Below are 19,644 nucleotides of genomic sequence, written 5' to 3' on the forward strand. Positions count from 1 at the left end.
GCGAAGACAAAGAGTGTTTAGGCCTTTGAGCCACATCAAAAATGTCACCATCATAATTTCCATCAGGCCTTTGTGAAGAATCAAACAAATCTTCTAAGTATAAAAAAAATGACAGTGTGGAGGTTCAACCAGTATTTTGGACAATCATCATGTTTTTAAACACAGTATACTGCACAGTGGCAATACTGGATTTTTGACGCCAATTGTAATTTTGTAAAAAACATTTACACATAACGTAAAGCAAGTATCTTGATAAGGATCCTTTTTTTGTCACCAATAAAGATAATGAGTGACTGATTGGCCTGGCAAATTTATCGGTCTTAGTATTTTAGAAAGAAATGAAATTAATGTTTGTATAATGAGTATATTGTATTATTGTATATTATATATATATATATATATATATATATATATATATATATAAAAGCTACAGGCTCATACACGGTTGGGGTAGAGTACGCGCAGCGGGGCAAGGAGGCATTTCACTGGTTCTTTCCAAGCAGACCGTGAGACAGCGATTGCTGGGTGTTTTTTGCAGGATTACTGCAGTAGTGTGTTATGTGTGGTTTGTTTTTACGACAGAATGCTCGTATTTATGGTGTGTCGAGTGAATCCGGCTGATGTAGGAGCATATGCACAATAGAGCAGATTGCTATGGAAACAAAACAGGCAAATAAAGAAACCTAAATAAAGATCAGAGCTATAAATCTACAGCCTATCCCTAACTCTATATCTCTCGACTCTATGTCTATGAATGTTTTCTTAAAACAAACAAACAACTTCTTGGAAATAGTCACCAATGGAATATGTCAATAGAGTTATTTTAACTACTAATGACTCATACAGAATGTTGTTGAGCCAGTAATGCAGACATGACAAACTGTTTTTGGGTTGATCCAAGATCACAGGAGCATGCTGGTGTCTTTGATTTACTAAAGTTTCCTTGTCACGCTGTTGTTTCCTTTTAATTGGCCATGCTAATACTTTTCTTGTGAGGTTACTCACAGGCATGGGGATCTTGGACAGCTCTTTGCCAATACAGTTCTTCATGATACTCCACAGGTTGAGAGAGTAGTTTGGCTTGTCTGGAATGCGTGTCCTCCTCTTCTTCAGAGGTATCAACTCCTGAGAGGGAGATTCCTGGTTCATCACGAGAATTTATTATGACTGTAGCAAAATCATACCATTAATATAAAAAAGAATTGACCCCCCTGCTGCAGCTTTGCAATAATACTGTGCATTTTTTTTAATCTATGATAATAAATGTCGGTAAACAACATATTAATAAGGGTTTTAGCTGAAGAACAGTGAACCAGTCTTTGAACAGAATGAAACATACCGATTGATCATCAGGACACATTTCACTGTTGAAACCGCTGATATTACTGCTTGACCTTCTGTAAAGAGATTTGAAAAATAAAACAAAGAGGCACTGTCAGTGTTTGGAAGGTTTCTGGTTAAACAAACCAACAGCTAAACATACAAGTAAATGATTCAACTAACACTAACCAACAAAATCAATCAGTGATTTCAGAAATAAGGGCAGTGTCAGTAAACATCACCCGGAACAAGGAACTGGATTGAATAAATACATTTCCAAAGAGATATTGATGGAGGAAATTCACAATGTTAAAAGATTTCTAGAGGTGCAACGATTAATCGATTAATCGATTAGTTGTCAATTATTAAATACATCGCCAACTATTTTGATAATCAATTAATCGCTTTGAGTCATTTATTTTATTAAAAATAAATAAATAATAAGATTTCTCTGATTCCAGCTTCTTAAATGTGAATATTTTCTAATTTCTTCTCTCCTCTGTGACAGTAAACTGAATATCTTTGAGTTTTGGACAAAACAAGACATTTGAGGACATCATCTTAGGCTTTGGGAAACACTGATCCACATTTTGACATTTTTACAGATCAAACAACTAATCGAGAAAATACTCAACGGATTATTCGACTCTGAAAATAATCGTTAGTTGCAGCCCTAGAGATTTCATTTATATTGCTGCTTGTTGCTGCACCAGCAGTAAATGGGTGTGTGGGGTAAATGAGTGTGCACTGACTTGTGGAAATGGGGATCTGCAGGTACAGTGATAAACTCAGGAGCCTCTTCCATGGCATCAAAGAACTCATTGTCGTCGTCCTCGTCACTGGCCTCACCTTTTCCTGGCCCGGCAGAACCTTAACAAAAAAACAGTTCAGTCGGTGTAATATAGAGACCGAAAACAGATTCACAGTTATAATTCACCCTTTTAAACATTAAACCTTTTCATGACAAGCGTTTTCGCTTAAACATTAATATCTTGGAAACACAGCCCTCTTGCTGACAACAATTGTCAGGCAAACTACTATAGAAGCCCTGATCATTTGGAATTGAAATACATAAACGCTGTCTATTTGGGCAATATGCCTTTTAGGCATTTAGGAGATTCTCACATCCATACAGACTTACAAAAATGGAAGATAATGAAGTAAAAAGGATAGGAGTTTCCAGAGTGCAAACGAAGAAAAAAGGAAGGGTAAGTGGACAGAAGAATGAGTTGAGAAACAACTGACCATATCCTAACATGGGAAGTGGTCAGCGTCAGAGTCACATCTTACTTTTATTGTCTGCAGTTGCATTAGCCTGTGCAGCCCCTCTGAACGCTCGCTCCAGGTTGTTGTGCTGCTTGGCCAGCTGCTCTAAAGTCTCCTCCAGCCTTACCCGCTGGTCCCGCTCTGCTTGAAGGGCCTTCTGCCATCGCTTGCTGTGAGCCTGAGCCAGCGAGAGGAAGTCTCGGCACGCCTGAGGGGCAAAACATCAAGCAGGGTCAAACTAGATTGTCTCTGATTGAAACCCAAGAGCCAATCAATATGAGCCATTTTGACCAGTCAATTTGGCCTGCACACAGTACAGACGGCATGTAGTATAGATTTACAAGACTCACTCACATTTACACATTATACATGAACAACAAAGCAGAAATAGATATACTGAGAGGAGGCGACACCTACATTAATCATGGCATTAGAGGTGATGCGGAACAGTGTGGCCCTCTCCGTCACCTGACGGATCTTATCCCCAGCCTCTCCAGTCAGACGCAAACTGTCCAGTTCTGATAAAGACCTGGAAATAATGATCAAAATATACAACATGAATAAACAGTTGGGACAATAAATCATCAAATCACAGTGTAAAAGGCCATGAGCCTTTATAGTAATGGGTTTATTATTATAACTCATGCTGCAGTACTTGTTTATCTACATGCTTTTTGCAAATAGTGCAACACTACACTTAAACTCAGCCTGTAAATGTCAAAGCAAAAGTAGCATGCAGCAACAGTGATATGAAATGCTGGACATAAGGACATTACTTCACGAAAGATTTTGAAATAGAGTTTTGATGAGAAACATGAGTATGTGCATGTTTTAGTCTTATGTGTTTTGGATTCTTCATTTCTTAGTTAAGATTGAAGACACATGAGAAACTTTGGACTGCGTAAGCAAAAAGCGAAGCAAAAACAGAGCAATAGATTGTTAAAGCCTGACCTCTGGAGGGCAGAGCCATGCTTTGAAATTAGGTCATTGCATGTGCTCAGATCCTCCACCTTGCTGCCTAGCGTTCTGAGAGCAGACTGAACTTCTGAATTCTGTGACCCGCCACCTTGTCCGTGTGCCACCGGTGGGGATGATGGGGAAAAGTCATCCCCTGAGTCATCTGTTAATAATCAAAGCAACAGGAAAGCAAAAAACATCAGCTTTAAAAAAAAAAAAATAAAGCTAGTATGGAGATTAATTTATGCATCCAGGTAATTGTAGTTTCAACAAAGCTTTAATTTAAAAACACTGGATTAAAAAATATAAAATACAAGACGTTTCAGTGTTCATCCAAACAACTAGTATGGATAATAAAAATAAATCTGTCAGTGCTCTATATTGGACAAAATGTGTAACAGAGACACGGTAACGGCGTTAAGGCCTCTGACTAATCGGTCAGTAATGCAACTTCTTGTTGTTTGACGCTCAACATTAACGTCAATACTGATTTAACTGTAATAAGTTAATACCGGTCGATAAACTGGATTTATCAGTCCACCTTTAACTTTTACTTCATGCAGCTTTAATGCTGTCTGTGTCTTTTGTTTTCCTAACTCTGAAAAGCACTATTTTGTTTAAAACATATTTTAAGGATCAAATATTTTAACATATTCATAACATTTGATGGTAAATTTAGCAATGTAACAATATCTGGCACAAATCAAATGGGCAATCACATTTTTAAACTGCATGTCATTATCTTTAAAGTCTGTGAAAATGCAAATTCAGTATATATTGAGTCAATATTAACTAGTTTACATATCAATAAATCAAGTGAACCACAAAACTCTTTCCATTGGGTTTTATTATTTTATTGACAACATATGTCGTCCCGTCTGGAGCTCCTACTGAACATGAGAAATTCCCAAAGAATCGATTTGGCAAGTCTTTAATTGTGTTACTTAATTAATAATTAATGGAAATGTTGGAACATGTGAAATTTAAAGAAGAGTGTGAAAAGCTATATGCTTGACATCACAGCATTTGTTTATTACAGATTCTTTGTCTTTGTTAATACAAAGTACTGAACAATGTCATGTCTCCCCTCTCGGTTAAGTATGGAAACTCCCTTTTTTTCTGAAAATGAAGACCTCTTCCAATGCGAGGAACCAAAAAATACAAGAAAAAAAAACTACCTTACAGTTATCAATACTATCTGAATTTCATTACATTACATTTATAAAATCATTGTTATTTTCAATGCTTTAAACTCTTTGTTTCTTTATTCTTCACTTTTAAGTACACTTACAAACAATTCACACACGCTTGGCACACACACACACACACACACACACACACACACACACACACACCCCATTTTTTGGTGTCAAAATTCACTTGCATATGTATGAACTCTTCAGCCGATACACAAAGGTTTATTTTCACCACTGCATTTACTTGTCTTTTCTCATTTGTCTGTGTTCCTCTAAACACAAAAATCACACCACATATCCCATTCCATTTTTACTGCCATGTAACACAGTTACCATTCACTTATTGTATCTGCAAAATGGCTCAAACATCATACCAATATTGTGAAAAGGTGTCATTTCATTAATTGTTATTGAATAAAACTGCACTAATGTGAGATTTTCTCAGCACTGGAACGTGTGTTTTGCCATTTTGCAGCTCTGTAGTCTTTCCCAACTACTTCTTCAAAGTTTATAATGTTTGTACAAGAAACCAGCTACAAATGTCGGCGTCAAATCCAGTCAGGTGTGATGTAAAAACAAGTGAGAGCAAGGTTGCTCATTTCTAAGGCGAAGACAAAGAGTGTTTGAGCCACATCAAAAATGTCACCATCATAATTTCCATCAGGCCTTTGTGAAGAATCAAACAAATCTTCTAAGTATAAAAAAAATGACAGTGTGGAGGTTCAACCAGTATTTTGGACAATCATTACTTTTTTAAAACACAGTATACTGCACAGTGGCAGTGTTGTAAAGTGATGGAAGAGCAGATATGCAGTCATACACACAAGCACACTAGAACCTTCACTGCATTACATTAAGACACTAAATCAGAGAGATAAACAAGAAATCCTCACTTACGTCTTGAAGGCCACCAGTCAACATATTAATGAAATTATTTGAATCATAATTATATATAAATTTATATATTAACCAGGTATTACCCTTTTTTTTTTTTTTTTTTTTTTTTAAGTTATTACCAAAGCACACAATGCTGTGGATGGCAATAGAACACTACGGTTATCAGCATGAAACCTCTTCTGCTCCTGATCTGAGAGGCTGCACAGACTTGAGCAGAGAGACTAAAAATTGTTTTACTAATGATTTTTTGGAAGCCCTTCCCATTTCATTTCCTCCCCCTTATTCTCAGCCTGACCCGAGTCAAAGCAGCACAAACATTTTCATTCCAGTCCTCTCACACGTGTTACAGCAACAAGGGGGTAGGTGCGAAGACAGGAACCAAAATGGGATGAGGGAGGCCGGAGGAAAACTCTGCTCCCCCTCTGGATCAGACAGCAGAGATCGTCCTGGAGATCTCTTAAAACAGAGAGCCACTGGGGGGAGGCAGCCGTCCAAGTGGGGGGACAAGCCGGCCTTTGCAGTAGCTGTTCACTTAGGCGGCTTCAACGGATCAGTCTCTTCAGGGGCAGTCAAAGCCGAGGTCAAAAGATGTCGGGACAGCCCTCCCAGCTGCCACGGTCCTTTGCTTCCCAGTAGCCTCCCTTATAGATATGTATTTGCTCACCTGTGATCCGGTCCTCACAGCGCTCGAACCAAAGTGCCTGGTAGCTGTCATGAGGTGCGCCTGAAAGAGAGAAAAATTGTGTTAACAAGAAAATAGAAGACTTAAACAGAAATGAAAGCATTGCATTTGGCAGTAAAGTAGTAAAGGAGTACTTGCTTTTTAAGGACGGATCAGTAAGAGAGTCCTCATCGACAGCTTTTGGAAGAGAAAAGGGGGAATCACAGAGAGATTTTTTGTATTTTTTTTTACCCGCTTTTAGATTTTCTCCATGCATGGTAGAGAGGAATACAGACAAAGTAAACACACACTAGACTCTCACCTTCTTCTGACTGGCTGGAGGTCCGCTGGCTGGCAGCTTCCCTCTCTCTCTCCCGCCGGACGCTGCGCTGCTTCTCCTCCAGCCGCTGCTTCTCCGAGTTGGCCTCTTCCCAGCGGCCGTCCTCCATCAGGCGCTGGTCAGGCCGGCGCCGGCTGTCAGTGGGCGCCACGCCCTCCTCAAACTCGTTTAGGGTCAGCGCCAAGGCAGTGAAGTAGTACATGGTCTCTGCTCCCTCACTGTGGCCAAGATGAAGAACAGCAGCAGTGAAAGTCAGAGGGCTCTATAGACCCATAATCAACATGCAATTCTGTCGTTACTGATGGGGAAACTAGAACTGTATCGGACCATAACTTTTTAAGTAGCTTGTTGCTTGCCTCTTACTGATCTTAAATTGTTTGTTTGCAGCCTTTTGTAAAGCACCTGAATCGTATGTATTAAAGGTGCTTTTAAAAAGAATAGCTGGTTGTTAATATTATAAACACGTATGGTGTACCAGCTCTACTTGGCTCGGCTCGACTTGACCGCGGTGCCCAGTCCACCTTTTTCCTTTGCAGATTTAGTACCGCCTCATGCGTGAGGCGAGCGTGGCTGGTCATCATAGCGACGCCGCAGGAAACTGCCATGACCTAACGCGACACACACACACACACACACACACACACACACACACACACACACACACACACACACACACACACACACACACACACACACACACACACACACACACACACACACACACACACACACACACACACACACACACACACACAGAACGTCGAAGGGTGTTGTTTTTGATTCTCAGCATGTGGCTGTTGCCACAGCCAAAAGACTAATTTAGTTTCAAAAGAAGCTGGAGGCACACACCGCTGGCTAAACTATTAAAAAATGGCGGGGTTTGTTAGCAATGATGACGCAGTAATTAGTGACGATTCTCTCCGACCAATCAGTAGTCTGCAGGTTTTCACGTCACCTTTTGGTATCGCCTCAGCTCGCTTGGAACCTCGACCTTTTAGTGATACTAAAAAAAAGTACCTGTTGGCAGGTACCAGGGACTTTTATTCATAATGGAAAACCAAAAAAGGCGAGTAGAGGCGAGCTGAGTTGAGCAGGTACCATGTAATGGAAAAACACCATTAGTCATTACTCAAGTAGACATGGTTGGCATGGGTGGCCACAGAGGTAAATAAACTCGTAAGTGTAGGTGCTGCACTGTGTTTCCCAGTGTTTTATTGTGGAGGTGGGTCACTCTGAAATAAAGACCACATCTGCAAACACTATAGAAATAAGCAACGTTTTGTGAAATCTAACATTCACAGAAAAGAAGCTGATGGCTATTTTGAACAGGAAATGCCACTTTTTGTGTTAGTCAGTGTTGGTCATCTTACTTTAAAAAAGTAATTAGTTACAGTTACAAATTACTTCTCCCAAAAAGTAAGTGAGTTCCTTGGTCACCTGTTGCTGACCCGAAAAATTGAGCGTTGCTTGTTTTAACAGAGTGGCTCCGTCTCCTTCGCTGGAGCTCACGCTAGCTGCATTTGGGCTGGGGGTTGGGTTAGCAGCAGCAACAAGCGTCGTGTTAGCATGTGTTGATGTGAGGTGCTTCATAAGATTCGAGTTGCTTGAGGCAGACGTGGATAAAGTCTTTTTTCCTGAGCGTAGCGTGCATGTTACATAAACATTCTTGCCTTTAATTTCAATGAGCGAGAAGTAGTGCCGGTACTTCCAGTTCAAGAACGCTACCTTTTGAATTTCCCTGGCTCGTCGCTGTCTTGCGTTTAGTCAGAGCGTGCAGTCATATGCAACGGTGTCATCATCCCCACCCCTGCTCTCTCCAGGCAGCTGATGTCACCTCGCGCTTCATTCAACCAAATTGTAGTAACGCGCCACTTTACATTCTCAGTAACGATAACGGCGTTGCAACGATGGGAAAAGTAATTAATTAGATTACTCCATTACTGAAAAAATAACGCCGTTAGTAATGCCGTTATACTTAAACGCCGTTACTCCCAACACTGGTGTTAGTATATATAGTTAATATAGTTTAGGCCGTCATCTACTTACTAAATTGGAAACAGGAAAAAAAAAAAATGCATAAAGATCTGGTTGCCTTGGCACCAAAATTTCAGCCTTTCATTTCCGGCGAGTAAGAAACCAAAATACGGTGGGTGTTTGAACCAAAAAGCAGTTTCTTTTTTAACTGATTTTTGCTGCGAACAAATGCTAAACAATCTTTTGTCTCTTCAATGAGAAATGTATTTTGTGATTATCTTTGGTTAAAAGGAAAAGATAAATAAAAATGGAAGTATGTCTGTCATTTAATAAAGACCATAATGCCACGCACACCTGACCATGCAGTTATAAAACTCACGGTAAAGGGTTCCTCCTCCAAACCTCTCTGGCTTTGAGGGTTTGATAGACCGTCTTCTGTTTGCCCTCTGTGCCATTCTCTCCTCCTCGGCTGCTCTGCATCACCCGGGAAAACTCCATCTTCTCATCCCACGTGCCCGACAGCACGTAGTGGGCCTTGCCGTCCTTGTCCATCACCACACCTGTGACCTGAAGAGAGAGACAGAGAGACTGGTCACAGGGTGGAGGGCAGGAAAGTGTAACTGTAGTTTGGTTACTACTAAAACACATCAGTGTAGATCTATATTACACTACAGGAGCATATTTTTCTTTTTAGACAGAACCTGAAAACATTAATATAATAACAACACAATGAACATACAGAGAGAAATCTGTCATGGGTCTTAGCATTTTTCTCACCTTCCTGGCCACATCTCTGGAGAAGTAGCTGTAAGGAGCAAACTTAAGGTGGCAGCGGTCTCCGGTGGTGTGGTTCACCACGTCTATCTCTCCTGACTGGCAGAGAGAACAAGTTTTAAAGAAATCGCTGAGACTATGGAGACATTTTCATTTTTTAAGAAATAAAAGTATAAAATTCAATTTAGGGTTGGCAGTATGTGGACGGACACATGGAAGTCAGGCATTGCTTTCAAAGGATTTTACTCTATTCTTCACCTGCACAAACAATATGTGTAGGGCAATGCAAAGCAGTATGCTCATAAGACTGCACAGACTAGTGTGCTATCAACAATAAGAGAATAAAGCATTTTAAATATATGAATATTAAAAAGCTCACGTGTATACTACTGGGCCAGTGTGTCGGTGGGCTGTGCAATTCTTCAGTGTGTAAAAATTTACATATTTTCACAATTTTAACTCTGGCAGTCTAACCTGATCGATCCATAGTTTTCCTACAATGATGTTGTGCACTGTGGTGGTCACTTTCTTCCATGTGTAGTGATTGTTGCCCTTTTCAAAGACTGCGTGAATTGTGCCTGCAATGAAGAGAGCATGCAGACAGCATAAGCAAACAAGCTTCATGTTACCAAACAAACCACTGTTTCTTATTCAATGGTATTCGGATGTTAACATTCCTTTAACCAAAAGGTACGACTGCTATATTCCCCATACTGAACTGTTAAAGGAACAACGTAATCACCATCATCATTTGTGTTCCGTATATATATATATCGCACCCTCAATCTACATCATCATAAGACCGCAAGGAATGCTTAACAGGTTCTGAACTGCACCGCCTCTTACCTAAAGGCATAATGGAGAGGTATTTTCCCCTGAACTTGCTGGCAACAGTGATTTCTTGTCTCAGGGTCCAGCCGCGATCAGAGATCGCATGATGCGCTGCTGCAGGGGGGTGGTGACTCACCTGAGAAAAAGGTAAAGACGTGAAGCGTACAATTTGTGTTTAAAAAAAGAACAACACAAGAGGCGTCGAAATGTTGTCCTTGAGTGGTATCGCCTTGTAGGTTTGGATCCATTCTAATAGTTATAATTCACATTTAGTGTCACATAGACACATACATACTGACAGACCTGTCAACCATGTTGTTGTACTGCAGAGCACGAAAATCCCCATTGTAATGCTCAAATCCAATTATAGTACTCATATAAATTATAGTACTCTAATAGGACTTAATAGTTTCTCACAGCTGCTTGACTTACTGCCCTAAAGCACAGTTCATTGGATTAGATATTGAAATGGATATACGTTCTTGGTCTTCCGGAAGAGAAACCTTTTTGCCAGTCTGATTTTCCAACGTTCAGCCTCCATTCTGTTTCCTGCAATCACCTTCTACAAATCATTTCTTGTCTCTGCTTTAAACATCCTTTCTTTTTTCTCCCCACCTTGTGCTTTAGAAAAAAAGAAAATGGAAGTTGCTCTGTCACTTTCCATGCCAGAGTATGCACCACAAAGAATATACTTTCTTTGGCTTATGGTATTTTTAAGTAAGCTTTGCCACGACCACAATTATTTGTTATAAAAAAAGAGTGTGAATTGTTGCCACATAAAAATAGCTGGAGCTATGCTATGCTGTGATGGTGGTTTTATTCAGCATTAACAGCGGTTTAACCACCACCACTCTTTTGACACTAAATGATGATAAACCTGCTCTTCTATTCCTGATCTGTTTAGTAACACAATTTACTGCTACTTCTCTGGAACATGTTAACCCCAAAACATGAGAAACAGGAAGCAAAAGACTCTCAAAATGCTGAGCCCATGGGATTTTTTTTTTTAAGTCTTCCTTCTTCATATTCGTTCTTTGTTCAGTTTCACTTCACCCCGTTGGAAGGCCTCTATCTCTGTGTGTTTCTTCTTGTCTCACCTGCTCGCAGAGGGAGCGGTAGCCGCTCTCTCTCCGGCGGTCTAGCTCATACGTCTCTCCCAGCAGAGGGTTGAAGGGCTTGCCTGTGCGGTAGACGGTGGTCGAGTAGGAGGACACGGAGAAGGCAGCCACGTAGCACATTTGCTCCAGCGAACTCTGGCACTTGGAGGCCTTATCCAGCAGCTCGTGGTACTCGAGGTCCTCCGACAACCGCTGCAGCATGGAAATGGGCTCGTTGAAGTTTACCTAGAGAGCAGAATGATTCGGATGTCTGATCATTTAAAGTGCCCATAACGTTTAGTTTGAAATGTAAATTTCTATTATCATGGTCTTTCTAAGCTTAGCCTACAGATTGTACAAAATCACAATGAAATAACACATTTAAATATAGGGCACGCACTTATATAATACATTATATATATTATATTAAAACCCTACCAATACTGGATTTTTGACGGCAATAGTAATTTTTTAAAAACATTTACACATAACGTAAACCAAGTATCTTGATAAGGATCTGCTATATCGGCCTGGCAAATTTATCGGTCTTAGTATTTTAGTAAGAAAGTACTGTTTGTATAATGAGTATATTGTATTATTGTGTGTGTGTGTGTATATATATATATAAATAAATCTACAGTCTATCGCTAACTCTATGTCTATGAATGTTATCTTAAAACAAACAACTTCTTGGAACTGGTCACCAATGGAATATGTCAATAGAGCCATTTTAACTACTAATGACTCATACAGAATGTTGTTGAGCCAGTAATGCAGACATGACAAACTGTTTTTGGGTTGATCCAAGATCACAGGAGCATGCTGGTGCCAGGAGTCTTTGATTTACTAAAGTTTCCTTGTCACGCTGTTGTTTCCTTTTAATTGGCCATGCTAACACTTTTCTTGTGAGGTTACTCACAGGCATGGGGATCTTGGACAGCTCTTTGCCAATACAGTTCTTCATGATACTCCACAGGTTGAGAGAGTAGTTTGGCTTGTCTGGAATGCGTGTCCTCCTCTTCTTCAGAGGTATCAACTCCTGAGAGGGAGATTCCTGGTTCATCACGAGAGGCTCCTCATTAAGCTAAAAGAAAGATAATGATGTCAATGAAGAGCATAAAAGCTTCTGGAAATATGAAAGCTTTCAAAACAGGTTTACTGTTTTATTAAACGTGTTTCTGATCTAATTTATTATGACTGTAGCAAAATCATACCATTAATATAAAAAAGAATCGGGCACCCTGCTGCAGCTTTGCAATAATACTGTGCATTTTTTTAATCTATGATAATAAATGACGGTAAACAACATATTAATAAGGGTTTTAGCTGAAGAACAGTGAATCAGTCTTTGAACAGAATGAAACATACCGATTGATCATCAGGACACATTTCACTGTTGAAACCGCTGATATTACTGCTTGACCTTCTGTAAAGAGATTTGAAAAATAAAACAAAGAGGCACTGTCAGTGTTTGGAAGGTTTCTGGTTAAACAAACCAACAGCTAAACATACAAGTAAATGATTCAACTAACACTAACCAACACAATCAATCAGTGATTTCAGAAATAAGGGCAGTGTCAGTAAACATCACCCGGAACAAGGAACTGGATTGAATAAATACATTTCCAAAGAGATATTGATGGCTGGAGGAAATTCACAATGTTAAAAGATTTCTAGAGGTGCAATGATTAATCGATTAGTTGTCATCTATTAAATTAATCGCCAACTATTTTAATAATCGATTAATCGGTTTGAGTCATTTTTTTTGTTTAAAAAAAAAAATATATATATATATATTTTTTTTTTTTTTAAAACACTGATCCACATTTTGACATTTTTACAGATCAAACAACTAATCGAGAAAATACTCAACAGATTAATCGACTACGAAAATAATCGTTAGTTGCAGCCCTAAAGATTTCATTTATATTGCTGCTTGTTGCTGCACCAGCAGTAAATGGGTGTGTGGGGTAAATGAGTGTGCACTGACTTGTGGAAATGGGGATCTGCAGGTACAGTGATAAACTCAGGAGCCTCTTCCATGGCATCAAAGAACTCATTGTCGTCGTCCTCGTCACTGGCCTCACCTTTTCCTGGCCCGGCAGAACCTTAACAAAAAAACAGTTCAGTCGGTGTAATATAGAGACCGAAAACAGATTCACAGTTATAATTCACCCTTTTAAACATTAAACCTTTTCATGACAAGCGTTTTCGCTTAAACATTAATATCTTGGAAACACAGCCCTCTTGCTGACAAGAATTGTCAGGCAAACTACTATAGAAGCCCTGATCATTTGGAATTGAAATACATAAACGGTCTATTTGGGCAATATGCCTTTTAGGCATTTAGGAGATTCTCACATCCATACAGACTTACAAAAATGGAAGATAATGAAGTAAAAAGGATAGGAGTTTCCAGAGTGCAAACGAAGAAAAAAGGAAGGGTAAGTGGACAGAAGAATGAGTTGAGAAACAACTGACCATATCCTAACATGGGAAGTGGTCAGCGTCAGAGTCACATCTTACTTTTATTGTCTGCAGTTGCATTAGCCTGTGCAGCCCCTCTGAACGCTCGCTCCAGGTTGTTGTGCTGCTTGGCCAGCTGCTCTAAAGTCTCCTCCAGCCTTACCCGCTGGTCCCGCTCTGCTTGAAGGGCCTTCTGCCATCGCTTGCTGTGAGCCTGAGCCAGCGAGAGGAAGTCTCGGCACGCCTGAGGGGCAAAACATCAAGCAGGGTCAAACTAGAACTATTGAAACCCAAGAGCCAATCAATAGAGTATAGATTTACTCACTCACATTTACACATTATACATGAACAACAAAGCAGAAATAGATATACTGAGGAGGCGACACCTACATTAATCATGGCATTAGAGGTGATGCGGAACAGTGTGGCCCTCTCCGTCACCTGACGGATCTTATCCCCAGCCTCTCCAGTCAGACGCAAACTGTCCAGTTCTGATAAAGACCTGGAAATAATGATCAAAATATACAACATGAATAAACAGTTGGGACAATAAATCATCAAATCACAGTGTAAAAGGCCATGAGCCTTTATAGTAATGGGTTTATTATTATAACTCATGCTGCAGTACTTGTTTATCTACCTGCTTTTTGCAAATAGTGCAACACTACACTTAAACTCAGCCTGTAAATGTCAAGCAAAAGTAGCATGCAGCAACAGTGATATGAAATGCTGGACATAAGGACATTACTTCACGAAAGATTTTGAAATAGAGTTGTCATGAGAAACATGAGTATGTGCATGTTTTAGTCTTATGTGTTTTGGATTCTTCATTTCTTAATTAAGATTGAAGACACATGAGAAACTTTGGACTGCGTAAGCAAAAAGCGAAGCAAAAACAGAGCAATAGATTGTTAAAGCCTGACCTCTGGAGGGCAGAGCCATGCTTTGAAATTAGGTCATTGCATGTGCTCAGATCCTCCACCTTGCTGCCTAGCGTTCTGAGAGCAGACTGAACTTCTGAATTCTGTGACCCGCCACCTTGTCCGTGTGCCACCGGTGGGGATGATGGGGAAAAGTCATCCCCTGAGTCATCTGTTAATAATCAAAGCAACAGGAAAGCAAAAAACATCAGCTTTAAAAAAAAAAAAAAAAAAAAACTTTCACAAAACCATACTATGTCTGCCACTCGCATTGCACGACTTATTGGGACTTTAGCTTATTCACCGTAACCCCCAGAGTTAGACAAGTCGATACATAATCTTCTCATCTCTGTGTGTGTTGTAACTCTGTCTGATGCCCCCAGCGCTAGCTAAGCCTAGCACAGATCCTGGAGGTAACCGGTTCCAACTAGCCTACTGCTCCGTGACAAAATAACGCCAACATGTTCCTGTTTACATGATTTGTATAGTCACAGGGTGTACAAATAACAAGGTCACTATGCTTTTACTGTCTAGTAATTGTTGACTCTACTACTCCAACTCTGAGCAAACTCCAGGCGAACTCTCTGCTCCTCACCACAGGGCTTCAGGTGCTGCTAGCAAATCACTCCGCCCAAGTAGCAGAAGTAGCAGTGCTTCGCCTTTCTGAGAATATAGTTCCCAGTTTGTTTACGGTTAGAAGACGGCTGTGTCTCATATGACCTTGTTATTTGTACACCCTGTGACTATACAAATCACAACATGTAAACAGGAACATGTTGGCTTTACTTTGTCACTTATTCGGAGCAGTAGGCTAGTTGGAACCGGTTACCTCCAGGATCTGTGCTAGGCTTAGCTAGCGCTGGGGGCGTCAGACAGAGTTACAACACGCACAGAGATGAGAAGATTATGTATTGACTAGGGTTACGGTGAATAAGCTAAAGTCCCAATAAGTTGGCGTGTTCCTTTAAAGAGCAAGAAAACTGAATACAGCTTTTTTAAATCTGGCCGTGTGTTTGTATGTTTTACCTGACTCTGCCTGCATGCAGGCTGCTTTAGCTTTAGCCAGTTCTAGGGCAGTTATCCAGCGCTGCCGTTCCACTTCACAGCTGGCCTTCAGGTGGTACGTCTGCGCCCCGCCATTGGAGATGACGAAGTTGCAGGCGTCATCCACAGTGATAGTTGCTGTGGCCAAGTTGATTGTGCCTCGACACGTGTGGCCCATTTCTGCCTGGGTCCTAATAATCACAGGTGTTTGAGTTGACATTTTGGAAAACATTTAACTGAACAGAAAAAAACAACATGTGCATTGTTTATGTTCCATAATTACAATATTAGAACTAAGCTTTAATCTGTGAAGGAAATTCAACACAAATAGGAAAGAAATATTGATAAGGTTGATTGTTCCCTGCTTAATTGACAGCTAGTCGGATGACATTAAACAGTAGTTAGGGCAGATCAAGGCTAACGGATTTCTCTGGTGACGTGGTAAAGGCTACAGTATATTCTTCCTTCATTTTATCTATTTTACAGGAACGCTTACCTGTAGTATGACAACAAGCCATTGCTCAGGACAAACCACCTCCGCTGATAACCCTTGATGTAATTTGTCCACTTGAACACCCATCCTTTGTATGTGTCGCCAGCAGGAGCGGGAGTGGGGGTCTTAGGCTCCGACATCACAGCCCCCAAAATCAAGGGACAGATTTGAAGAACCTTAAAAGAAAAATGAAAGTTGAAAATCTTAGAATTGACATGAGAAGGCGTGTGCTCTCATGTACGGCTGAACTGATTAAACAATTAGTAAGTCGCCACAACATTGACCAGCAATTATTTTGTTAACCGATTCATCGTTTTAACTCACTCTTAGGCCAGTTACACACTGGATGCGTCGCACGAGCGTGTCAGCTGCGTGGCGTGTCCGTTTATATTTCGGCTCTCATGTTCAAAGGTTAGAGCTTACACACTGCCTGCGTAACATGCACGTGACATGCATGACTCAGCCGCGCCGAAAACACGTGCCTGCTAGAAATAGAACCAACGCCTATTATTCACGCCACACGCAAGCGTGTTGGAAGCGTTTCCAGGCAAAATAGAATAGGAAAAGATGTTTATTGTCGTTTAGACACGAATACATATTAATAAATGACATGTTGATGTTTGGAAGTCTCTAGGTTTTGATATAAATGTAATAAAAAAAAAAAAATCGATTTTCTAATATTGCACCTGTCAATACAGAACGAAATATTCTGTAGCCTATTTTGCCGTCAATACTGCCAACGTTGTCTTTGCTGTAATCAAATCAGTATATATTTATGTTGAACATGGTATTTCATTTTATCAATGGGAAACATACATGTGTACAGAAAAGGCTAGCAGCAGCAGTGGTGTGTAAAGACATAGAAAAATCCACGCAGCTGACACGCAACAGAAACGCCACGCTCACGCCACGCAGCCAGTGTGTAACCGGCCTTAAGGAAACAATGCAACAATTTCCACAAATACACTTCTCTGAGCTTCTCAAAGGAGCATATTTGCTGGTTCTCTTGGTGATATTAAAATTTATATTTTTGAATTTTGGACTTTGGGACATACAAGGCAAGGCATTTTCTCCTTTTTTCTGACATTTTGAGGCTGAAATTATTAAATGGGAGAATAATCAGCAGAATCATTAATAATGAAAATATTTCTCAGTCACAACCTTATACTCATACTAAACCCAACATTTTATACTACACTACTAAGATTCATTACTGGTGGTTAATATTGATCGTTCAGTGTGGTGTGACAGGTCAAAGATTAACCATGGAATCAATACAGATTCACTGCTGACACATCGTACTAACAAATCTAGTGTTTAAGATGAGATTAGAGGTGCATAAAAGAGGGACCGATTTTTGATTAAAACCCCTCAGTGTGATTCTGTCTTCTTAAATTTGCCATTATTCATTTGCCATGAGGGCCCTTCAACTTTGGGACGAGCCAGGGGAGATAAGGCTCACAGAATCAGTGAACTCTTTTAAATCACTTCTTAAAAACCCATATTTATAGACTTGTTTCATCTGATGTCGTCTTTATATTTTACCTTTTCTCTTTATTTCAATTATTGATTTTATTGCTTTTACCGTTTTGTATTTGTCATACTTTTTTACTTTTTAATTTATTTTATTTCTTCTTCTCTCTACTGTTTTGCCTTCATGTTTATAAAAAGGGTTTAAAAACAAAATTGAAGTACTGCTACAGTCAAGAACATAATTATTAATAATAATAATAATAATAATAATAATAATAATTTCCCAACTTGGGATCAATAAAAAGTTTAAAGTATAAATAAAGAATATATATCTTAGAATAAAATGTATGTAAAATGATACTATAAGAAAATAACAAATATGTACAATATAACAACTGTTTATCTGGAAAGAAGGAAGGCTGTACAGTTTAGTGCTGGGTGTGCAAAATCTTTGATCAGGGGATGTTCAAAGGTTCACAGAATGTATAATGTGCGCAATGGTCAGGGGTAATAGTCCAGCATGTGTGTCAATGTAACGTGTAGCGACTGAGGGTGGGTGGTTAAGACTGTTTAGCTCTCTGTTGTTATACTGACCTCTGGCTATCCTGCTTTGCCTTACTTTGTCTGTAATAGCACTAGTTTTTAAAAGTTGCTATATAAATTAAGTAAATATGCTTATTAATTACCTATAAACTAAACAGTATCAATTGACACAGATACCAGGATTTTAAAAAAAAATGTGATTGCAATGACTCGATCAGGGAAATGTGACAGTTGTACAATACTTGCAACAAAGAAATCTAGAAAATAACAACATAAAATGTTGATGAGCTTGACACCAGAAGCTAACCGACATTAGCTACCGTTAGGCTACTGGGAGTCACGGGTAACAACAGCCCATTGCTAGAACAGTAAAGAAAGTAAAGAAAAACACAAATTTCACGTTTGCGCGAAGTTTACCAGCTGACATGGGCATATTTACAATAACGTTACGGTACAAGCAAGACAACGTTACGTTACGCTAAACAATCATTAGCTAAACAGCATACTTTCAAACTCGCCGATGGCTAAATGTTTACCTTGACGTGTCCGAAATGTGAGATCAGGCAACCAGACACCCGGTGAAGTCACTGCTAACTTTGACACCCATACGCTACTGTACCTAACTAGCAGAAGAGGCTAACTAGCTAACTGACCAACACGGGCAGCTAATGATGAAAACAGCGTAACCGAAGACAGCAGCAGTAGTGTGATTGTAAAATAAAGTGACGCCAACGAGTTTCATCAGTATCACTTAATACTCGTGTTTTAAATGTTCATTCGACAGCTGCGTACACCGACAAGAATCTAAAGCTAGCTAGCTAGCTAGCTACATCTAACTAGCCTAACGTTAGCTTGTTGGTTACACCCGGTGCAACATACAGATGGTCTCGTCTAGAAACATACAGCTAGGCATTGCGAAACCGTATTTTTTGCCTTCAAAGTAATAGTACATTGTGTCAGTATTTGCCACTAAAAGTCATAAACTTCGTCTCAGTCAAAGGCCATCGAAATATACATTCTGTACTATATACTTAACGTTTATATATCCATAAATCCATCCATTTTCGTGTTCTGTTAATAGTCGATTATCAGTAAATCAACTGACAGGTAACTCTTATTTTTATTCTAAGTAACAAGAATGTGTTTTATTTTGAAGGATACAATCCAAAATCAACTTGTTTGTATATTGCTAACTTAACACATTCAGTTGCTTCTTCTTCTACTAACTAGCTAGCTAGCAACATGAACAACAAAATTACATTAAACCGCAAAAACGCATTAACTAACGTTACAGATAGTAGCGAATGTTAATGATAGTACACTATACTATGTTGATGTCAATTGCAGGCTGTGATTCAAATGAAAAACTCAAAGCTTACACATAGTAACGAA

General features: G+C 39.6%; 2 protein-coding genes across 2 annotated transcripts; both read right to left on the reverse strand.

Moving 5' to 3' along the window:
• Positions 1 to 593: 593 nt before the first annotated feature.
• On the reverse strand, positions 594 to 3,724 carry LOC120572506 (oxysterol-binding protein 1-like). Its single transcript, XM_039821843.1, has 7 exons — positions 3,538 to 3,724; positions 3,004 to 3,115; positions 2,611 to 2,794; positions 2,073 to 2,190; positions 1,340 to 1,397; positions 1,006 to 1,140; positions 594 to 617 (listed from the first exon to the last, which is right to left on the reverse strand). Exons 2-7 carry the CDS (start codon positions 3,010 to 3,012, stop codon positions 594 to 596), a joined length of 528 nt encoding a protein of 175 aa, XP_039677777.1. The 5' UTR covers positions 3,013 to 3,115; positions 3,538 to 3,724.
• Positions 3,725 to 4,372: 648 nt separating this feature from the next.
• Positions 4,373 to 19,141, reverse strand: LOC120573430 (oxysterol-binding protein 1-like). The gene is made up of 17 exons (XM_039823155.1): positions 18,789 to 19,141; positions 16,240 to 16,412; positions 15,726 to 15,934; positions 14,703 to 14,871; positions 14,170 to 14,281; positions 13,840 to 14,023; positions 13,304 to 13,421; positions 12,682 to 12,739; positions 12,233 to 12,397; positions 11,314 to 11,559; positions 10,232 to 10,352; positions 9,860 to 9,963; positions 9,389 to 9,484; positions 8,991 to 9,178; positions 6,620 to 6,855; positions 6,457 to 6,495; positions 4,373 to 6,360 (listed from the first exon to the last, which is right to left on the reverse strand). Exons 2-17 carry the CDS (start codon positions 16,374 to 16,376, stop codon positions 6,218 to 6,220), a joined length of 2,325 nt encoding a protein of 774 aa, XP_039679089.1. The 5' UTR covers positions 16,377 to 16,412; positions 18,789 to 19,141; the 3' UTR covers positions 4,373 to 6,217.
• Positions 19,142 to 19,644: the final 503 nt, after the last annotated feature.

This window comes from Perca fluviatilis, chromosome 14 (genome assembly GCF_010015445.1).
Source record: "Perca fluviatilis chromosome 14, GENO_Pfluv_1.0, whole genome shotgun sequence".
Lineage (NCBI taxonomy): Eukaryota > Metazoa > Chordata > Actinopteri > Perciformes > Percidae > Perca > Perca fluviatilis.

Bases quoted from the DNA above. Each gene is read 5' to 3' on its own strand.
- LOC120572506 (XM_039821843.1), bottom strand. The intron at 2,191-2,610 runs GTAAGATGTGAC...TTTTTTGTTAAG, and splicing joins TGCAACTGCAGACAATAAAA to GTTCTGCCGGGCCAGGAAAA. The intron at 1,141-1,339 runs GTATGTTTCATT...GTGATGAACCAG, and splicing joins TGTGTCCTGATGATCAATCG to GAATCTCCCTCTCAGGAGTT.
- LOC120573430 (XM_039823155.1), bottom strand. From the start codon at position 16,376: ATGTCGGAGCCTAAGACCCCCACTCCCGCTCCTGCTGGCGACACATAC. The intron at 6,856-8,990 runs GTGAGTTTTATA...TCTTGGCCACAG, and splicing joins TGGAGGAGGAACCCTTTACC to TGAGGGAGCAGAGACCATGT. The intron at 6,361-6,456 runs GCAAGTACTCCT...TCTCTCTTTCAG, and splicing joins TACTGATCCGTCCTTAAAAA to GCGCACCTCATGACAGCTAC.